At 51.1% G+C, this 19613-nt stretch overlaps 1 protein-coding gene across 11 annotated transcripts in view; it reads right to left on the bottom strand.

Annotated features, from left to right (window-relative positions):
- The window catches only part of PHACTR3 (phosphatase and actin regulator 3), a 271856-nt gene that overhangs the window by 227231 nt on the left and 25012 nt on the right, over window positions 1-19613 (bottom strand). The window contains exons 1-2 of one of the 11 annotated variants that reach the window (XM_055104700.2): window positions 16941-17491; window positions 9562-9708 (exon numbers count right to left, since the gene is read on the bottom strand). The exons of 4 other annotated variants lie outside the window; for them this stretch is intronic. In XM_055104700.2, the coding sequence (XP_054960675.1) occupies window positions 9562-9708; window positions 16941-17058 (265 nt within the window). In that variant the 5' untranslated portion in view covers window positions 17059-17491. Of the gene's footprint in view, window positions 1-9561; window positions 9709-16940; window positions 17535-19613 lie in introns of those variants that run through there. 6 more of the 11 variants (XM_055104698.2, XM_055104701.2, XM_055104699.2 and 3 more) reach the window with 6 other exon arrangements.

The following is a 19613-nucleotide window of genomic DNA, read 5'->3' as shown; positions in this document are numbered from 1 at the left end:
GGGAAGTTATGTCACAAAAAAAAAATCAGGGGAAGTACCCACACGTGCACACCTACACACACAAACACATACTTGTGCATGCACATACACACACACATATATATATGCACAAACACACAGGCATACACATGCAATGACTCATTCTCCCAATGACTTTCGACAAAAATAAGCAGAAAAAGCTGTAGTGAAGGTTATTGCCTAAAAGACAGATGGCAAAGTTGACCTTAAAAGATCTGCTTGTGAGTCTAAGAGGCTGTGCCTTCTCCCAGGAGCTGCCTCTTGTCTCTGGGAAGAAAGGAGGGGAGTGGGTAGGGAAGAGGAAAGACAAATTAAGTGCCATGTGATTCTGTAGAGGTGACCTCCCTTCCTCTGTCCTCTGCACCCCCAAACTCTTTTCCAGCTTGGCACACAGTATGTGGTGGACGTGGCTCACCATGCCCCACACCTCCCCAGGGGCCAGTGGCCTGTGCTCCCTGTCACCTTTGTACAGCTCCTTCAGGGAAGGCCACTGAGGCAGGCAGGAAGGCTAGACTGCCACTGCCAGCCAGTGCCTGCCTGGGAAAGGCCACTGTGGGAAATCTACAAAGGATTCTGGGCCATCCATGAGGGCAAGAAAGACAGGAAGGAGGCAAAGATCTTATCATGGACCAGAAATATGCCTGAACCCCAGAAGAAAGGGAGAAATGGTGCATGTTACATGTGCCAAGACCATGCTCCCAGCCCTGACACTGTGGACAGTCCCCAAGATGTGCCAGGCTGACATGGGCTGCCCAGCATGGCCCCACCTAATCCCTGTGTGGGGTCTGACTCATAGGTCCTTCCACAGGGCAAGAGCAGGAGTCTGGGCAAGCCCCACCTCTGCCACCTGCTCGCTGGGGAACCTGGCTACATCAGTCTATATGCACTGGGGTGCTCATCTACAAACAACCTACCTGCACAGGGGTCTGCAAGGATGAGGCGGAAGCAGGCATGGGAGCCCACAGCCCCTGAGAGCACCTTCCCAAATCCTGCACAGCAAGCACCTCAGCAGAGGCGAGGCCCTGGGGGCCTGGAGCGTCTTATGCTGCCAGAAAGCAAGAGCTCAGACAATGATGGGAGCACTCCACTGGCACAGACACCGACTCGAAGGAGCTCCCAGTGGCCACATCTGGGACAGTTCCAGCAACAAGAAGATGACAGCAGTGGACTCTACTCCACAGGATAAACATACATGCAGGCGTCCACACTAGTGTAAGTAAACAGGTGAATAAATACATGGGAGCGTGGGGGAAGCTTTCCTTTATTAGTGAGTAATGGAACTCACTAATACATTTAAGAGAAATGACGGAAAGACAGCCACCCCTGAACACGCACCATGGTGACAACTGGCAGGCGAGGATTCCCAGGGTGGGAAAAGGTGTGATGAGAAACGATGTCTGACAGTCTCAAGGTTTCCCACAAAACGCTGACGAATTACAAAGAGGAAGAAAGTGTTAACTTTAGAGCAGAGGCACCTGGCTGAGCAACCACAGTCAACATCACCAGGATTGGTCCAACTGACCTAGGGATCTCCAGCGACATCGCTTATGGGGGATTTGTGCCAAAAACGCATATACTCGATTTAATAAGAAGGAAACATCAGACAACCCCTCATTTAGGGACAGTCTACAAAATAACTGAAAGTACTCTTCAAAGGCATCAGGCTATGAAGACACTAAGGAACTGTTCCACATTGGCGGACGCTAAGGAGACATGCTGGCCACATGCCACGTGGGATCCTGGGTGGATCACAGGATAGAAAAGCATGTTAGCAGAAAAATGGACTCAATTCAGATCAGGTCAGTAGATGAGTTAATTGTATTGTACCAAAGCTAATTTCTTCTTTTTGATGACTTACTGTAGTTAAGTGGGATGTTATTTGGGGAATATAGGTGAAAGGTACGCAGGAGTTATTTTTTACTATTTTGCGACATTTTTAGATGTCTAAAATATTTCAAAGCGAAAAGTTTAAAAATGCTCTAAAGGAAATTAGAAATACACATAAAAAGGAGTGGCTATGGGGCCAGCTTGAGAGTCACACTAGTCAAGCCACCAGTAACCATGGAAACACACCGGGGTTAGGGTGAGTGTGAGGAGCCAGGGAGAGCCTCGGAGGGGCACCCCTCCAGGTCCTGTGTGCCAACAGGGAGGGTGACAACAGTCACAAGGGCCCTGACACTTTCACAGCTGGCACAGCCTCCAGGCCACTCCTCCTGCGGCCTCAGGACAATGCCATGACCAGCCCATTTTGCATATCAGGAAACCGAAGCAGCACACAGCAGGAGCATCAGAGTCTGGCCACACAGCTTTGTGTCTCAGCTCCGCCAGGGTAGCCAGGTGACCAGGACGATCCCTTCACCTCTCTGAACCTGAGGCTTTCCCCTGTAATATGGAAGCAATAAACTTCCCTCCCCGTATTAGTTTTCTATTGCTGCATAACACAAAACCATAAGCTTACTGGCTTCAAATAACACCCACTTATTAGCTCCTAGTTCCGTAAGTCAGAAGTCAGGACATGGCAGGACTGGGTCCTCTGCTTGGGGTCTCAAAGGCTGAAATCGGTGTGTCAGCCCAGGTGCCTTCTCATCTGCTCGGGGTCCGAAAGGCTGAAATCAGTGTAGCAGTGGGGTGCCTTCTCATCTTCCCTCAAGGGGAAACTCTACTTCCGTGCTCACTCAGGGTGTTGGCAAGAGTCAGATCCCTGCAGCTATGGCACTAAGATCCCTATCTCTCTGTTGACCATCAGCAGGGGCCACTCTCAGCTCCTAGAGGTCACTCACATTCCCTTCCACATAGTCCCCTCCATCTTCAAACCAGCATCCCCCGCTTCCATCCTGTGCTTCCAGTCTCAATCTCCAGGAAGAATTTTGTCCCCTTTAAGGCTTCCCTGATTAGGGCAGGGCCACCAAGGCTTATACTTTCGTAAAGTCTCCTGTGCATATAAGATAGCCTAGGCATGCAGGCGAAACCTGTCACAGTCACTGGTTCCTGCCACACTCAGGGGAGGGGGCTATACAGGATATGGGTCATGGAGGGTCTTCATATAGCAATTCTCCCTTCCACATTTGCTCACAGTAGGAGAAGCACACAGGAGGTAGTGAGCATCCACCCCTGCCAGCATCCCTGCTCCGCTGTGCCAGGAAAAGAACCTTTGCCCACGGAATCCACGTCCAACTCCCATTTTCCAGCTTCTCATGTATAAAGAAGAAAACACAGTCCATCCTAGGGCACCCCAGGCAATCTCTCCGAGTATCCTGCACTGCCCCAGACTCTCTTTAAACAGTTCCAGGCTCTCAGCCCTGCTCAGGGTGAGACAGCACCTCTCAGGCTCTCGGCCCTGCTCAGGGTGAGACAGCACCTCTTGCACAGCCTTCAGGGCTCCTGCATGAGGATCCTGGGAGGAGCCTTTGGCTGCACCATGGGGTGCCCAGACACCACGTAGGTGCCTCATGGCACATACCCTTCCCTTCCCTCTCCTGCCCTTCCCTTCCAAGCTGAGATTGAGCCTCCTCTCCTGCACAGATCTTCCTCTGGGCAACGTAGTCCCAGCCCCTTTTCTGAATGAGCTCTGCAAACCCCAGCCCAGGCCCCACCATCTGTGGCTGCCACACCCTCTTCCCTGGTCTCACTCTGCTGCCTTCCTGGGACCCATTTCCACCCGGGGTGGCCAGCCAGAGTGACGGCTTGGAAATGTGCCCGATCACACTGTCTCTTGGTCTCTGTCACACACACTCACGCACACACACACTCACATCCCTCTCTTCAGACATCCCATGGTTCCCTCATGGCAGACAAGCTCCTCCCCAGTCCAGGAGGCCCCAACCGTCTGGCTCCCAGCTCCCCTGCAGCCCCATCCCGCCATACTCCTGCTTCTCTCTTGCCTCTGGCTCCAGCCGAAGCTGCCCCCACCACCTGGCCTTTGCACTGCCAATCTCTCGGCCTAGCATACCTTTCCCTTTCCGGCTGGGCTAGTTAATTCGAAGCCACCTTTTGGCTCTAACTCAAGTACCCTCCCCTGGACCCTTCCCTCAGATCCCCAGACATGCCAACCCCTCTACAAGCCCGCAGGGCTCCAGGGCAGCCTCCCCACAGCTGGATGGGGCATTCGCCTATGAGCTGATGTGATCCAAGCCCATCACTCACCAGACGATCTACCATGAGGATGAGGCAACAGGTCGGTTTGCTGCGCTATTCCCCAAGCCCAGCCTCACCCCTGACATTATCATAGGCACTAAATTTGCTGGAAGGGAAAGAGAAAGAAGAAGGACAGAGGGAGGGATGGAAGGAGGGACGAAGGGAGAAATGACACGTGCCGTGAGCTATGCCTCTTTTTTCTACTCAGGCTCTCAATTGTGGACAGAAGCCGCTTAATTCTCCTTCCACACCTAGCACAGGCACCCAGAATGTCAGCCCCACGAAATGTTAGCTGAGCCCCTGGGTGCTAAAGTGAACAACTTCCACCTCCTCCTTGCTAAAGATTTCACCAGGCAAGATGCAAACATCAGCTCAACAAAACAGAAAAAAAAAATGACTGGAATCCCTCTTTTCCTATAAGAAAATAGCTGCTCTACGCTAATATCCTCTGGAATAAATTGTTATTAGTTAATTTTTTAACACCACACAGAGACCAATCATTAACAAATGTGTGGGCTCACTTTCAGTGATGTATATTCCTGAGAACTCACACTCGGGCTCCTGCCCACTGGCTTGCTCATTTGCTCCAGGAATTTCCAACAGGGTGAGACTATTTAACCTGAAGCCATCATGGAACTCTTTGTTTATTGTTGTTTTTTTGGGTTTTTCTCCCTCGATTTTAATTTTTTTATGGGAACATGGGAATAGGTATGAGGAGGGGTGCTAGACGTCACTATCACGTACCCAAGAGTCAATCAATATTTACCATGCACCTGCTATGAGCATAGCTCTATTCTACAGACCAGGATGGAGCTGGAACAACACAAATCCCTAAAGAAAAAGGATGCAAATATACTCCCTAAGCAGAAAAGGGCTGGAAAAATATTACAGGAAAATAATCACATTAAAATGTCAACACTGTTTGAAGTAATGATCTTAAGGAAAAGGCAGGCTGTATTAGACTCCCAACGGGGAAGCGAGCGGGGAAAGCCAGCCCAGGTGAATGAGAGTGCAGGCAACGCTCTGAGCTTACCCCACATGGCATGGTATTAAATGTGCTCCAAAACTCACCCTTCCCATTAAACAAAAATGAGCTAAATTATAAATTCTCCCTAAATCTTTTATTTCACATCAAAGCAGAACCAGCTACTTGCAAGGATTAGGGGAAAGAACTAACCAAAGCAAACAGCTAGTGCTCCCTTAGCTCAGTGTCTACATGCAGTTTCCTTCCTGAGCCCAGAGGCAACCCTAAGGAACCCAGGGGCTGGTGGTCAGCTCAGCGCAACCACAGCCTCACGTCCCAGCTGGAATGAGACTCAGCCTCTGACCCTGGGTCTTTTACCCAACTCAGTATTCTGACTGCCTCAAGCCAGCTCCCCTACTAGGAAATCAGGGGGCAACGCCTTGAGCGGAGCTTCCCGGTGCATGCCAGCAGTCTCCTGAACCAGCTCCAGGGCAGTACAGGGTGAGGGGAGGAAGTTCTAGAGGGATGCCCGATTTCACCCAGCAGCTCAGGCCAGGAAAGCCCTCCCTCCTGCATCTTGAGGCCCAAAGGAAGACAAGGGCAACTGGGAGCCTCAAAACTGCACCAGATCAGAACCTCCTGCTCTTATCCACCAAGACATGGCCTTTGGTGAAAGCTTCTCCACGGTGATAGGAGGAGGCGAATGCTAGCTCATGGTGACAAGGATCTTCCTGTGTCCCAGGAACTGTGCTAAACGCTTTACAGAATTCATCTCATCTCAGCATCATGACTGCTCGTCTAAGGGGGTATTAACATAAGTAAAGTAATCCTCATTCTGCAGATGGGAAAACTGTGGATCAGAGATGTTAGGTAGATCTTCCAAAGCCACACAGTGAACCCAGGCAGTCTGACACCAGAGACCACATATCTGCAAGCACCCCACAGACCTTGTCTGTTGGCATCCAATGTCAAGGCATCACCCTATCAGAGGTGGCAGGAGATTCCAAGGTGATTCTGACTCCAGGAGCCCACAGACTACATAGAGAAATAAGCCTAATGTGTGGATTACAAGACTGGCCCCAATTCTCCACCTCTCCTGTATCTACATATGACTTTCCTGCTCCCCCAACCAAAGGGGTCAAGTGTATTTCCCTCCCTTTGACCTGAAGTTGGCCAATAGGCTAACAGAATCAGCATAAGTGAAGGTTTCCAGCCTAGGCCCTAAGAGGTCCCATGTATCTTCACCACTACACAAGACTAACATGGCTGGTTTAGACTGCAGGTCCAAGAAGGATAAGAGATGCACGGAGAAGAGGCAGCCTGGACCTTCGACCCTGCCAACCTTCAGAAACCCAAGGACTGAAAGCTCAATGCTGTAGGGCCACGGAGGTCTGAAGAATGCTTTTGCAGAAGCCTGTGATACCTGGCAGAGAATGAATGGGATACAGCACAGAAGGGGACAAGTTTGAGAGGCCTGGCACTTATTACATATGTGCCCTGTCATTTTACTTGTCAAAATGTTATGCCCCTAGCCAGACCATGACCTTCCCGGATGCACGATGCCCCTTTGCATCACCCTCACACCAAGCTCCATGCACACTGTAGTGCTTAATGCATCAGCAAATAGGTAAGTAATCATGGCCGGGCCACAAGACCAAGATGAAAATTTATAACAGCATTTCCCCATTTCACTGAAACCTGTACACCAGCTTTGTGGTTTTTGGCATACCTGTGTCTTCCAAGCACTACCTTCATGGTTTCTTCACATATTTCTGTGTATTACCACCACTACATTATTACTATTTTTAAGTCATGTTCTTTTTTATGTAAATAAGCTTGATTGGAAAGAACACTTCTATAGGCCCCCTCTCGATGGAAAACCTCTATCTCTGGTTGTATACAGAGAATAACAGGAAAATAAAGAATGTGGGGTAGGGGCCAGGCAGATCCCCGAAAAACAGGTGACAAGACAGTCCTGACACCGTGGAGGTCATCAGATCTCAGAAGCTTTGCACAAAAAACCCGGCCAATAAACATGCCAAAGTCAGCAACCACTTGACTCACGTGACTCAAGAAACGCAGAGTCACCCCAGGAGTAACGCTGCCTAAGACAATGCCTTCCTGCCAAAGGGAAGCAGAAAGATCATTTTTGGCATATCTTCCTGACTTCATTGAAACTCCAGAGCTAGTGATTACAATAAGGCAACAATTTTTTCTATATATGGATACAAACTTTCAAGAGACAATTGAACCAAAAAGTAATGCCATAACAATACAACTCATTAGGAAGAGTATTGCAAGACCAATGGTGACTTTTTAAAAGGGTTGTATTACAAACAGGAGCATAGTATGTATAATAAACACACTTCTTAGGTCGTATAGCCACAGCTCCCGTCTTCTCAGTGCAGGGCTGATCCATTTCGTGGCTGCCAACTAATCAACGTCAAAGTCTACAGATGTCGTGACCATTAGGTAAGGTGCGTTGCCAAGCTACCCATCCAACCGACTTGCTTTAACAAACAGGAACACGAGTCCCAGCCCATTAAAGACGCGACCTTCAACAACTCTACAGACAGCTGATTCTCTGCCATCGCCTTGCCTGACTTTCAATAAATAAATCTTGTCCCAGTGGCCATTCTGGTTAAATGAACTGGGAAATGAAAGAGTACATCTGCCTCTGTGTGCTTTTGTGACTACAGGTATGTATACGTCTGTCAGCTAGATGGCTGGAGCCAGGAATGGGGGTGAAACACACATATCTATTCCATGTAAAGGACAGAGGACCGCTTTCCAGTAAGATGCAGGATGAGGGAGGCAGAAGCTGGGTGGTGCAGATAGGGATGGGCCGGGCCTCAGACTCACTTGGATTCAAGATCCTCTTTAAGCTACCCCTTTATATAAACGTGACCATGGGCCGGTTACTCAGCCTCGCTAGCTTTCTGGCCCTACCTCAAGGGTTTAGAGGAATATTCAATGAAAGGAAGTATGATGGCTCCTTTTATAACAAGAGTTGACAATAAGCACATTTTCACTCCAGCCGTTGATCGCTGACCAGATGATTGGCTCTGTGAGGAACAGTGACCCTGCCTATCTTGTTCCCTGGATATTGTTAAATAAAATTTGAATGGACATAATGTTTAGGCTTGGATCACATATCTTAGTCCAACCTTTAATTTCTTAGTAATGGCACAAAACATAAAAACTGCTTCAGTCTTCCCATGAGATTCTTTCTATCTGAGGTTTGAAAGGGCAACTACAGGCCACATGCAGCTCCCAGACATGTTTTGTTTTGATCACATTGTGCTTTTATAAAGTTGATATGGCAGAGACTGTAGTTCACTACCTGATAGTCATTCTCACCCTCCCCTTCCGCGGAACCTGCTCTTGTTAGGGTAGCAATACACCTATCTTAAGCAAACAAACAAACAAACAAAAAGAAAAAGCTACACTTCCCAGGCTCCCTGGCAGCTGGGAGTAGCCTTTTGATGTCCTCAGGCCAAGGAGGTATAAGTGGGTGTCACTGGGCAGTGCTCCCAAGAAGGCAATGTCAAACTCGGCAGGTGGACACCCCTGTGCCTCTCCCTACCCTCTTTGTCCTGCCTAGAAAATGTACTTGTTGCTGGAGGTGAAGCAACCATGTTGCAACCAGAATTCAGTATGAAATTCACTGAACGTCCCACCCTACGACAGGGATGCCATCATGCTGTCTGGACTTCTGGTGGAAGGAAAACCTTTATCTTCTTTAAGCCAGTGTTATTTAGGTTTTCTATTACATAAAGTCAACCCAATCCCTAATAGATAAACTTGTCAATATTTAAAAATCATATCCGATAGGGTTTGAATATTTGTCCCCTCCAAATCTCATGTTGAAATGGAATCCCTAATGTTGGAGGTGGGGCTGGGTGGGAGGCGTTTGAATCATGGGGGCGGATTCCTCATGAATGGCTTGGTGCTGAGGGAGTTCTCGTTCTGATAGTTCATAAAAGATCTGGTTGTTTAAAAAAGCCTGGCACCTCCCTTCCTCGTCCCTCTCTTGCTTCCACTCTCACTGTGTGATGTGCCGGCTCCCCCTTTGCCTTCTGCCATAATTGGAAGCCTCCTGAGGCCTGACCAGGAGCAGATGCTGGCACCACGCTTCCCGCACAGCCCTCAGAACCGTGAGCCAATTAAACTTCTTTTATTTATAAATTACCCAGTCTCAGGTATTTCTTTATAGCAACACAAAATCCTAACACAACATGTCATATAAAAATCTGGATTCCCAGTGTCACTCTTAAAACAGGATGGTCAGCCAGGCGCGGTGGCTTACGCCTGTAATCCCAGCACTTTGGGAGGCCAAAGTGGGCGGATCACGAGGTCAAGAGTTCAAGACCAGCCTGGTCAGCATAGTGAATCCCCATCTCTACTAAATGCAGAAAAAATTAGTTGGGCATGGTGGCGCGCACCTGTAGTCCCAGCCACTCGGGAGGCTGAGGCAGGAGAATTGCTTGAACCCAGCAGGCAAGAATTGCTTGAACCAGGCAGGCAGAGGTCGCAGTGAGCCGAGATGGCATCACTGCACTCCAGCCTGGGCGACAGAGTGAGACACTGTCCTGGAAAAAAAAAAAAAAAGATGAAGATGGTCTCACCAACCTGGGCCCACATTTCCATGTGGCAAGAAGCAGCTCCGCCCCAGCAGGCACACACCCTGACCCTCCCACAGCGGAAGTCCTGGCCCTGCAGACGCTGCAGTTTGGTGCCCTGTGTTAAAGAGTTTTCTAGTGCATGGAATAGAACCCAGCTCTCAAATTCAATAAGAAAAGGTCTCAAACTAATATACTAGTTTTTTTCAAACTTTTTCTTTTTGCCTCTGTTCCTGTGACATTTCATATCCTCCCATATATGCTGCCCTGGCTAAAGCTCTGGGGAGGGCCGAGGACACACCCACTACCTGCACCGTTCCCTCCGGCATGCTTTGGCCATGCCACAGGACTAGCATTAACAAGGCTCACCTGTGTCATTCCAGACAGCCACCCTCCCCTAAAAAGCACCTTCCCTGAAGATATACTTGCAAAGGAAACAAACTCATCAGAGTAAAACAATCCCCGCAAAATACACATTCAAATCGCATTTCAAGACAACCAGTGTGCTATCCCAAAATTACCAGACCAGAGGGAATAACTTGTGAAGGTGGGAGACCCTAGGATATTTCCATTCACGAGCTGGGGAGCCAGGAAGGGAGCCGGGGAACAACATCCGAGGCTGGGTGGACCTGGGGCCGGAGAGGGAGGCAGGGGTAGGGGAGACACAGCCTCCACAAAAGATGAGAGTGGGAAAGTGTAGGGGAGGAGCCTTTTAGAGCCAGGGGCCCAAAATCCAGAATCAGAGCAGGAACCACATCCTCCTCCTCCTCCTCTTTCCTCCACCATTTGCTGAGAATGGCCCTGGTGCCTGAAGCTGTTCTGCGTCACTGAGGGACACGGTCCCGTGACTCCTGCCTGGCCCCTAGCCAGATCAGTCCTGCTCTAACTCACATTTCACAGAACTCAGAGAGGCTGACCAGCTCAGCCAGGCACACAGAAGGGCTGGGGTCCACCTGCAGGCTGCGCCTCCTCCCGCTCCCTGCTGTATACATCACTGTGGTCACTGCCGCCATGACTTTGTTAACAAAAGATGGAATTACCTCAAGGGGATTGGAGAATGTTTGGGGAGGTGTCTGCCTCCTAAAGCTGTGTCTCAAAATTTACTCATTGTTAAAGACGTTATCCTCACTCATTCTGAACTTAAGGACAATAATGCCCACCATTTTACATTAAAGGAAACTGAGATTCAGAGAGGTAAAGTGACTTGCCCAAAGTCACACAGCTTATCCATGGCTGAGCCAGGACTTGGACACATTTATTTAGCCCCAGGGAAAGAATCTCTTTGCATCTCATTGTTCTCTTGTCCAAAGAGGCCCTTCTGGCAAGGGCCAAGTGTGCTGCATTGCAGGTTCTCTGGGAAAGCTCACTAATTGAAATAAATGAGTTCTGTGTGGATAGGAAATTATCTCTGCTGGGTACCCTCCCTTTCAGAGGATGAGATGATGAGACTAGGGAGGCTGAGGGTCCCTTCCCGCAGGAGAGCTCAAGACCACACCAGTCACTCTGGCACATCCATTCTGTCAGCATTCATTGGGGAACTACCAAGTGTTAGCACAGTGCTAGCACTGGTGACACAGCCAAAAAGACCACAGGCAAGGCCCTGCCCTCAGGGAGCTTACAATCCAAGCAGCACCGTCCAACAAAGCTGTCTGCAAGGAAGGAATGTTCTAGATCTGCACTATCCAGTATGGCAGCCACAGCTGCATGGGGCTCCCGCACACTTGAAATGTGGCTACAACTGAGGAAACAGAATCTTAATTTATTTTATTTTATTCAGATTCAAATTGCCACATGTAGTTAGTGGCTACTGTATTGGACAGACCATAAACAAGTTTGTCTAATAAACAAATGAGATCATCTCCAGGAGTACCAAGTGAGGTACTGAAAACAGGTTCCTGTGACCATGAGGAAGGCAGGTGAGGCTGGACGGTGCCCCTGGGCCTGACTTCCTCATGTCTGTTGTTCCAATGCTGACAGCTTCGCCAGGTACCTGGCAGATCCTAAAGACAAAGGGGTCCATTGTCATTGGCTTCTGTGTGGTGTTAGGGTGAGAAGGGGGCAGAGAACAGGAATTTTGTTTCTTTGGAGACAGGGTCTACCTCTGTCACGCAGGCTGGAGTGCAGAGGCATGATGTCAGCTCCATGCAACCTCTGCTTCCCCAGCTCAAGCGATCCTCCCAGCTCAGCCCCCCAAGTAGCTGGGACGACAGGAGCACACCACCACAACCAGCTAACTTTTTGTATTTTTTATAGAGACAGGGTTTCACTGTGTTGCCTAGGCTGGTCTCAAACTCCTGGGCTCAAGCAATCTGCCCACCTAGGCCTCTCAAACTGCTGGGATTATAGGTGTGACCACCATGCCCAGCTAGGAAAAGGAATTTTAAAGCATCCATTTTCTATAATGAACAGGCAATGCTTTCATAATCAAAAAAAAAAACTCTGAGTTCTTAAACTCAGTATTTTTTAAGCATCTAGCTTTTATGTTTTTAATAACCCTGAAGAAGCTGACAAGGTAATTACTGCATAGTTCTACTACTAATTAAGCCATGTAGACACTCTACAAGGAGCCAGAGGGAGAGCCTCAGAACCCAGGACTCCAGAATAAGAGAACATTCGAGGAAGGAAGCTAGAAAGAGCCATGGTACAGACAAAAGAGGCTCTTGCCTCCGCCCTCTCCCACGCCCAGGAAGGGGGCAGCATTAGAGGGTTTGAGGCAAAGGAGAGACTAGACCACATTTGCATTTTGGAAACTTCCTGTTCTGCAGGAAAACCGGTAAGAGGAAGAGAACCAAGACTCAGTGTTGAGGTTGTCCAGGAAAGGGAAGGTAGGAGCTAAACCCTGGTGGGGGTGAGGGTGGGGGTGGGGGTGGGAGACCTGAAACAAGTGGGGTGGGCTCCAGGAGGCCCATGTCTGGCAGACCTGTGACCTTGGGAGAGGGAGGTGTCAAGAACAGAGCCTGGTGTTGACGGTGTGTGGGTGATGAGGGTGCACAGGTGATGAAGGAAGTGGCCATCAGCACAAGCCCACACCTGTCTGCTGGCAGAGCGGCATAAAAGAGGAAGGGGCCAGCATGGGATGCCCTGAGCCCAGGGCCTGGGGAATGTGTCCGTGCATCCGTCTGTAGCTCATGACAGGAGAGGATGCTCTGAGAGGGTCTCCCTCTCCAGGCAGTAAAGCAGACCTGGACCCGGCCCTGCAGAAGGACGCAGCTGCTGGCTCCTCTTTGCTCACCCTCCAAGCACTCTCTGGCCCCATCCAGCTGGCAGGAGTGGCCAGTTGCCTGGCCAGGCACCGCCACATAGGTTGAGACACCAGTGCCTGGGGCTTGTGCCCATTCGTCCTACAAATGCTTACTGAAAGTCTCCTGCATCTGAGCTCTGTGCTGAGCTCAGGGGTGCAGCACTTCAGGTGACGGTCAAGCTCCCTGTCCTCAAGAGGCTCCCAGTCTAGAAGGGACGGTCCACAGAGAATGAAACTGACAAGAACCCCAGGTGTTGAAGAGTGCCAGGAGCAAATCAGAAATGAGATCAGAGTTCACTGGGGTGGGGAACAGGTCTGAAGGACTGGAAGGACTGGGCAGAACACAAAGGTCTGGAGCTCAGAGCCAGAGAGTTGGAGAAAGGAGCTGGAGAGGCATGGAGCCAGGACAGAGCAAGGCAGCGACAGCCAAGGGACAGGGGATGGCTGGTGAGGAGCAGTGATGGGATCATGTTGAGGAAGGCCCAGGAGGCAGCCTGGGACCCGACAAGAAGGAGGCCACCATCGTGCTGGGGCCGATGCCAGGGGCTGGCCCCAGGATGTGGAGCGGGCAGAAGCCTAGTCCCAGAGTCTGAGAGCAGATGGAAGAAAAGGAAGCAAAACCCCTTGTGACCATGAGCTCCTCTGAAGGAGGAAAGATCAGGGGATGCTTCCTTACCTTTGATTAAATTTCTATTTTGGAAGAACACCTAACCATGCTCACAGGTGTAGAGTGCGGATTTATAGAGAGGCACATTGTGTAGATACAGACGGGCCCATTAATGAAGCAGTGGTGAAAGTGGCGGGAAGGTCAGGCCTAGGGGAAATAGCTCATCCCCGCCACACAGTCCATGGCCACAGACCCGGCCACGGGAGATTTAATGCACTAATAAGGCCACAAAAAGACACTCATGCTCACTAGCAATCAGGAAACTGCAAATTAACACAACAAGAAACCATTTGTCACCCTTCGTGCTAGAGAAAAATAGATTGATGATCTCAAGTGTTGGCAAGGGTTTGGAGAAAGGGCACTCTCATAGATTACGGAAAGTGTGAATTCGTACATTTTCTAGGAGGGTGCAGTATCATTAAAATAAAATATGTGGGTCCCCTGTGGCCTCAACATCCCAAGAGCTGGCATACACACACCCTAGAGGAAATTCTCAGATGAGTACAAGGCAGTTTGTGCCCAGGTAATTACAGCTGTGTTGTCTATAGTGGGTAAAAACTGGAAACAATACAAATGTCCAATGGCTAAACTGAAAAATTGTTTCTTGGCATCCTGTGTGGGTGTTAAAAGGGAAAGGGAGATGGATATTGCAATGAGGCAAGATCTCCGAGACCCAGTGTGGAGCAGAACCACTCATGGAAGAGCCATGAGTCCAGCACATTCCCATATGCCATTTTCCAAGCAACACAAGTATATAAAACATTAGGAAAAGTCCAAAGGATGCCCCTCAATTCCCAGCAGGGGTAACCTCTGGAGAATGGGAGAAAGAGGTGTCAAAACATAGCTCACCTTTTGAAGAACGCTTTGAGTCTTTGCAAAGGGAATACTGATGCATTAAAAATGCCTTTGCAGGGGAAAGGGTGAACGCAACCTTGGACTCTTTCATTAAATTATAGAATTTAGATGGGAGGAGACAGCTCTGCTTCTTAACTCTGTGTGAGGTTATTCCACAGCTGGAGCTTCAGGTTCAATTTTCAGGAGTCTCACATTAGAGCAGCAGGTGGACAAATAAGGGAGGCCATCTAGGAAGAGCAGGTGAAGGGCCTAGACTTTCCAAGAAGTGACTGAGGTTGTTTCAATACCTAAAACCCCAGGCTCTCTGAAAGCCCTGAGTAACACGCAGCAGGAGAAGATCCCATCAGGACTGATGGGTACCAGACCCTTTGGAACCATTGGAAAAAGAATTCTTAAACAGATCTGCCCAAAGACAAGTATGCACTACATCAGGAAGAACTGAGTCCACCATCAAAAGAGGTATGCAGGCACACACCAGGCCAGCCAGGCAAGGTGCTTACAGAAAATACTCCCTGAGCCCGCCCTTCCTCCATCAAGTTCCCAAGTTCCCTCCAACTTGATGATTCTGATTCTCTTTCTGCCAGAACAGAAACACAATCTGCTTCACACAATCCATAAATACTTAATTGCTTGGTGCTTTTTAGTAAGGTTCTACTGCTCACAGAATTGCACATATTTTAGACTTTTCACCTCTGACACCTGTTCCCTGGGTCCCATTTAGACCAGTTGCACCAGAGGAGAGCTCAAGCCTGTGCCCTCCCACGCATAACTTAATCACAGGCATCCCAGCCCTTCCTCCTCCTTCTCTCATGGACCGGCACCACCTGCCCAACCCTCCGCTCCCACCCACAGAGGCATAAACTCACAGACAGCCAAAAAGCCAAGTCCTCCATAATTTCCATTTCAAGTTTGCTTCCTCTTACTGCCAGGGAGACAAAGGGAGCTTAGAAGGATTCTCATGAGAAGCCACTCAACTTCCATGATTGGAACAGTTGTGGATGCGCCTCTCCAACCCAGAGAAAGGCAATCCATCATGGAGTGCTGAAGGCTGAATCCCCCATTCCTAGTAAAAGGATTAATTAAAGCCTTAAGGGTCTGCCATGGCAGCCTCTGCTTGAAACTCTAAGGAAATTAACCTGCCCTCCCACATAAAGAAAAGTCAGAGATTTATTCAGGCCGGTACCTTAGTTTGACCAAGTGACACAGTGTCAATAGTCTTAACAAAGAAATCTTCCAATACTTGCTCGGGTTTATTGTTTAAATTTTCAAATGGGGGGGGGTGCTCCAGTGCCCACACAGCTGCCTGTAATGAGTCCTCTAGGCAGTTTATCGGGAAGCTCTGATGTGTTCCAGTGCAGGAATCCCTCCCCACAAAGCCAGCCTTCACCCGGGCCCCAGGGATTCTGATGCCCACCATTTAACATCATCAAGTCCCCATTTGGGGTCGTTGCATTTAGAGAGAATAAGTCTTCAAAGGCAGGCGAAGCAACTTGTTATCAAAACACAATCTACGAAGGAATTGTGCTTCTCTAAGATACAAAACTGAGTCCTGCGGCTTGATACCAAAACACCAGCTTTGATTCTTTTTTTGAACCCTACATTTCAGAAGCCCAGACTTCTCCCTGTGAAGTGAAAATTGCCTTCTGGTGGAGAGAGGTTTTAATGATCACTTTGCTTCCTGCGTCTCCATGGTGACAGGCGCACACAGCCCACCCCCCCCCCCCTGCTTTATTAGGCCTTTCTTCCTCTCTGGAAAGTAATCAATCAAGCCCTACAGACGCCTTTGTGACCGGTTTATCACCTAAACAATCAACGCTGCCATGGGGGTGGAAGAGTGGACGGAGTCCACACACTGTCACGAAACCGGGCTCTGTCCTGGCGCACGCCCTTCGTCTCCCTGCCGGCGGCTCTGCCCAGCACACCTGTCCGGGGGCTAGCGCGCCCAGGTGCGCCAGGCCCCGCTGGAGTCAGGCGCCCGGTGGAAGCCCTCAGCGCGGTGGCCTCAGCTGCGGAGCGCTGCCTTCCAGGAGCGGATGCCCAAGCGGGGACGTCCGGAGCTGGGGCCCGGCAGTGGGGAGGGAGGGAATGGCCCAGAACCGGCGCTGGGCGGAGGCGGCCACGGGTCTGCCTCTCTTCCCCCAGCCGGTCAGCACCCGAGGAAAGGAAGCCCCCTTCGAGGGGACGGCAGAGCTCACCAGCCGGAGAGGAGGGGAAGCTGCAGCGCCCGGCTCTACCCAGGAAATCAGCTCTTTTATGGACAAAGGGCTCCGAGGCGCCCCAGCCCTGCGAGACTGGGGATAGGAACCGCGGGGCCGAGCGCGGGTTCCTGCCGCCGCTCCCCGAATGCAGGCTGGGCGCGGAGCCTCGCGGGGTCCTGCTCCCAGTGCCACCTGCCTCGGGCCTCCCCGACTCGCCCGCCGCCCCCGCCCAGCCCGTTACCTGGGTTCTCCCCGGCGTCCGCGGAGGAGGTGGCCGAGGAGTCGGTGAGGACGCTGGGGTCACTCTGCGAGCGGCCCCGCGACACGAGGCAGCCGCTCCCGTCCTCCGACGCGGCCATGGGCCCGGCCGGCGCGGGGGCAAGTTAGAGCGAGCCGCGTGGAATCAGAGCATCCGAGGCGGCCAAGGTCACCGGCGAGGGGGCTGGAGGGGGCGTCTTTTTAAAAAAGAAAATTAAAAAAAAAAAAAAAAAAAAAAAGGGCCGGGAAAGGAAACGAGCTGGAGAAAGACGCCGGGGCTGGCTTCAGGGCGGGGAGACAATAGCCTCGCCGGCTGCAGCCAGGCGCATCCCGGCGTGCGCGGCCTCGCTTTGTTATTTATTCGTGTTTATTCCCATTCTTCAGTCTATATTCCAGGAAAAAAAAAAAGTTGAACCAGGAAATAAAAACTTTTTCTTGTCAGTGTTTATTGCGTGCTTGGGGCAGGGGGTGATGTCCTGGAATGTCTGGGGGCGCTCCCTCCCCCCACCCCACCCCCCACCCCCCCAGGAAAAAAGGGAAAAGGAAGAATCTTTGCTCTTGCAATTGCTTTAATCTGAAAGCTGTTCTTGGAGCATCTGTTGGAAAACATTAGGATTCTCCCATCATGCCGCGCGAGAGGAGCATGACGTCACGGGAGAGGGGCGTGAGAAGGCGCGTGGCCACTGGGAGGGGTCGCACATACCTGGACCGCGCGCCGGGGTGGGGGAGGCGGGGCTGGACCCCGGGTTAGGAGCCGCCCACCCCACCAAGCCGTGCTCTAGAAACAAGAAAGCTTCCTAGTCCCGTTTCCTCCCCTCCCGGAGGAAAGGGAAACCTGAGAGCCCCTAATTTCCCCAGCAGCTGCAGACAGCTGGTTTCCCTGGTCCTTCCTCTCCTGGGACTGGGAGGCCAGTGGGTCCCGACGCGCCCACCCCGGCACCGGAGGGGAGCGACCTGAGGCTTCCTCCCCGCAACCACCTGGCCTGGGCCTGCTAGGGCACCCCGGACACTCCGAACCCTCGCCCCGAACCCTCCTCCCTGCCGGGGGGGCGGGGGGGCGGGGGAGAGGGAGGAGGGCACGGGCGCTTTCCAATGAGGCTTTTCCTCAGACGCCCTTAGGAACCTGAGGGGCCAGGCAAGGGAGGCGACACCCCCCAGGGCTGCCACTCACAGAGGTGTCCTCCAGGGTGCTAAGGAGCGATTCTCACAACCCCAGCGGTGGTGTGGGGTGAACACAGGCAGGCAGCCGCTGCTTCCCCAGCCAGGGCAGGGAAGGAAGAAAGTCCAGGAAAGGGGTAGAGACGGGGGTGGAATGGTGGTGTCACCTGGCCTGGTCCTGGAAGGTGCCCAGAGGAGGAGGCATTTCAACAGACACCAGGATTCAAGGACCACAGAGACACCTGGGGGAGGACACCCCCATTTCAATTTCTCAAACAACCCCATGGGGCAGCCCCGCTCTGAGTCCCCTTTGCAGGTGCTGGAAGGGGTGGGGGCAAGCGGGGAGAGTCGCTCACCAAGGGTCCTCCTGCTGGGGACAGAGCCCTCCCTAAGCCTGCCCCCATCAGATTAGCACCTACAGCAGGGCCTGGGAGTGCAGTGTGAGCGCTGGCAGTGTGGACGAAATCCCGGTTAAGCGCCAAGGACAGAACTGAGCGGGGTGGTGGTGGGGAGGGGGAATAAAGTGGATGTTCACTCCACACAGAGCTTTGGGCTCTTAGCAGCAGTTATTTCAGCAGCATCAGTCACCTCTAAAGAAAGGACTCATTCATTCATTCAGACTGTGCAGAGTCGAGTGTGTGCCAGGCACCACACCAGGCATTAGGGACCTAGCAGTGCACAAACACAGAGACGCCCCAACTCCTTGAGTCTTCCGGGAAAGGGGGAGGGTGAAGCCGAGAATGGTCACAAACACACTAATAAGTTGCCCAAATAATCATTTAATTACAGTTGGCAATTAAGATCAGGAAACAAAGAGGAAACTGGTGGGAAACTGCTAGGAATAGATACGTTTTATCCACATAAAAATGTGCTGGCTGGATGGTGACGTGGCCTGCCAGCCTTGGACTGAGCATTTTGCATGGGGACCTCATTCCTTCCTACAACTGCCCTGGTAGGTGAGAGCTACTGTGGTCTCCACTTTTGAGATGAGGGCAACTTCAAGAGGTGAGCACTCTTGCCCAGGTCACAAGCCAGCACGTGGAAGAGCTGGGCCACAGCCAATGCTCTTGGCCCAGGGTCTCTCCAAGTGGGTCTTCAACACCTCCCACTCCAAGTCCCCAGGGGCTGTCCTGACACACTGAGTACTGGCCCCATGGGAAGGTTTCTGAATCCTTGCCCCCAACCATGCCTTGGGCCCCTTCCGAGTCTGGGTGAGTGAACACCTGAGACAGTTCAGTTCCATTGGAAGGAAGCCTGCAGCTGACCCAGCCATGGCAGGTGCAGAGATGATGGGGACGGGCAGGAAGGGATAGAGCCCAGAAACTGGCTATAGGTGGGGGGGGAGGAGAAAGATCACACCAGAGGTCTCCAGCTGTCTGTCATTTGCCAACCATCCCTATGTTTTTTAGCCTTCCCTATTTAAAACCTATCCTTCCATCACCTTAAGATTTGTCTTTAAATCAACTCTTTGCACTTAAACATATTTTTTCTTTTCTTT

Source organism: Pan paniscus, chromosome 21 (genome assembly GCF_029289425.2).
Source record: "Pan paniscus chromosome 21, NHGRI_mPanPan1-v2.0_pri, whole genome shotgun sequence".
Classification (NCBI taxonomy): domain Eukaryota; kingdom Metazoa; phylum Chordata; class Mammalia; order Primates; family Hominidae; genus Pan; species Pan paniscus.
This window is presented reverse-complemented; position numbering and strand designations above follow the sequence as displayed.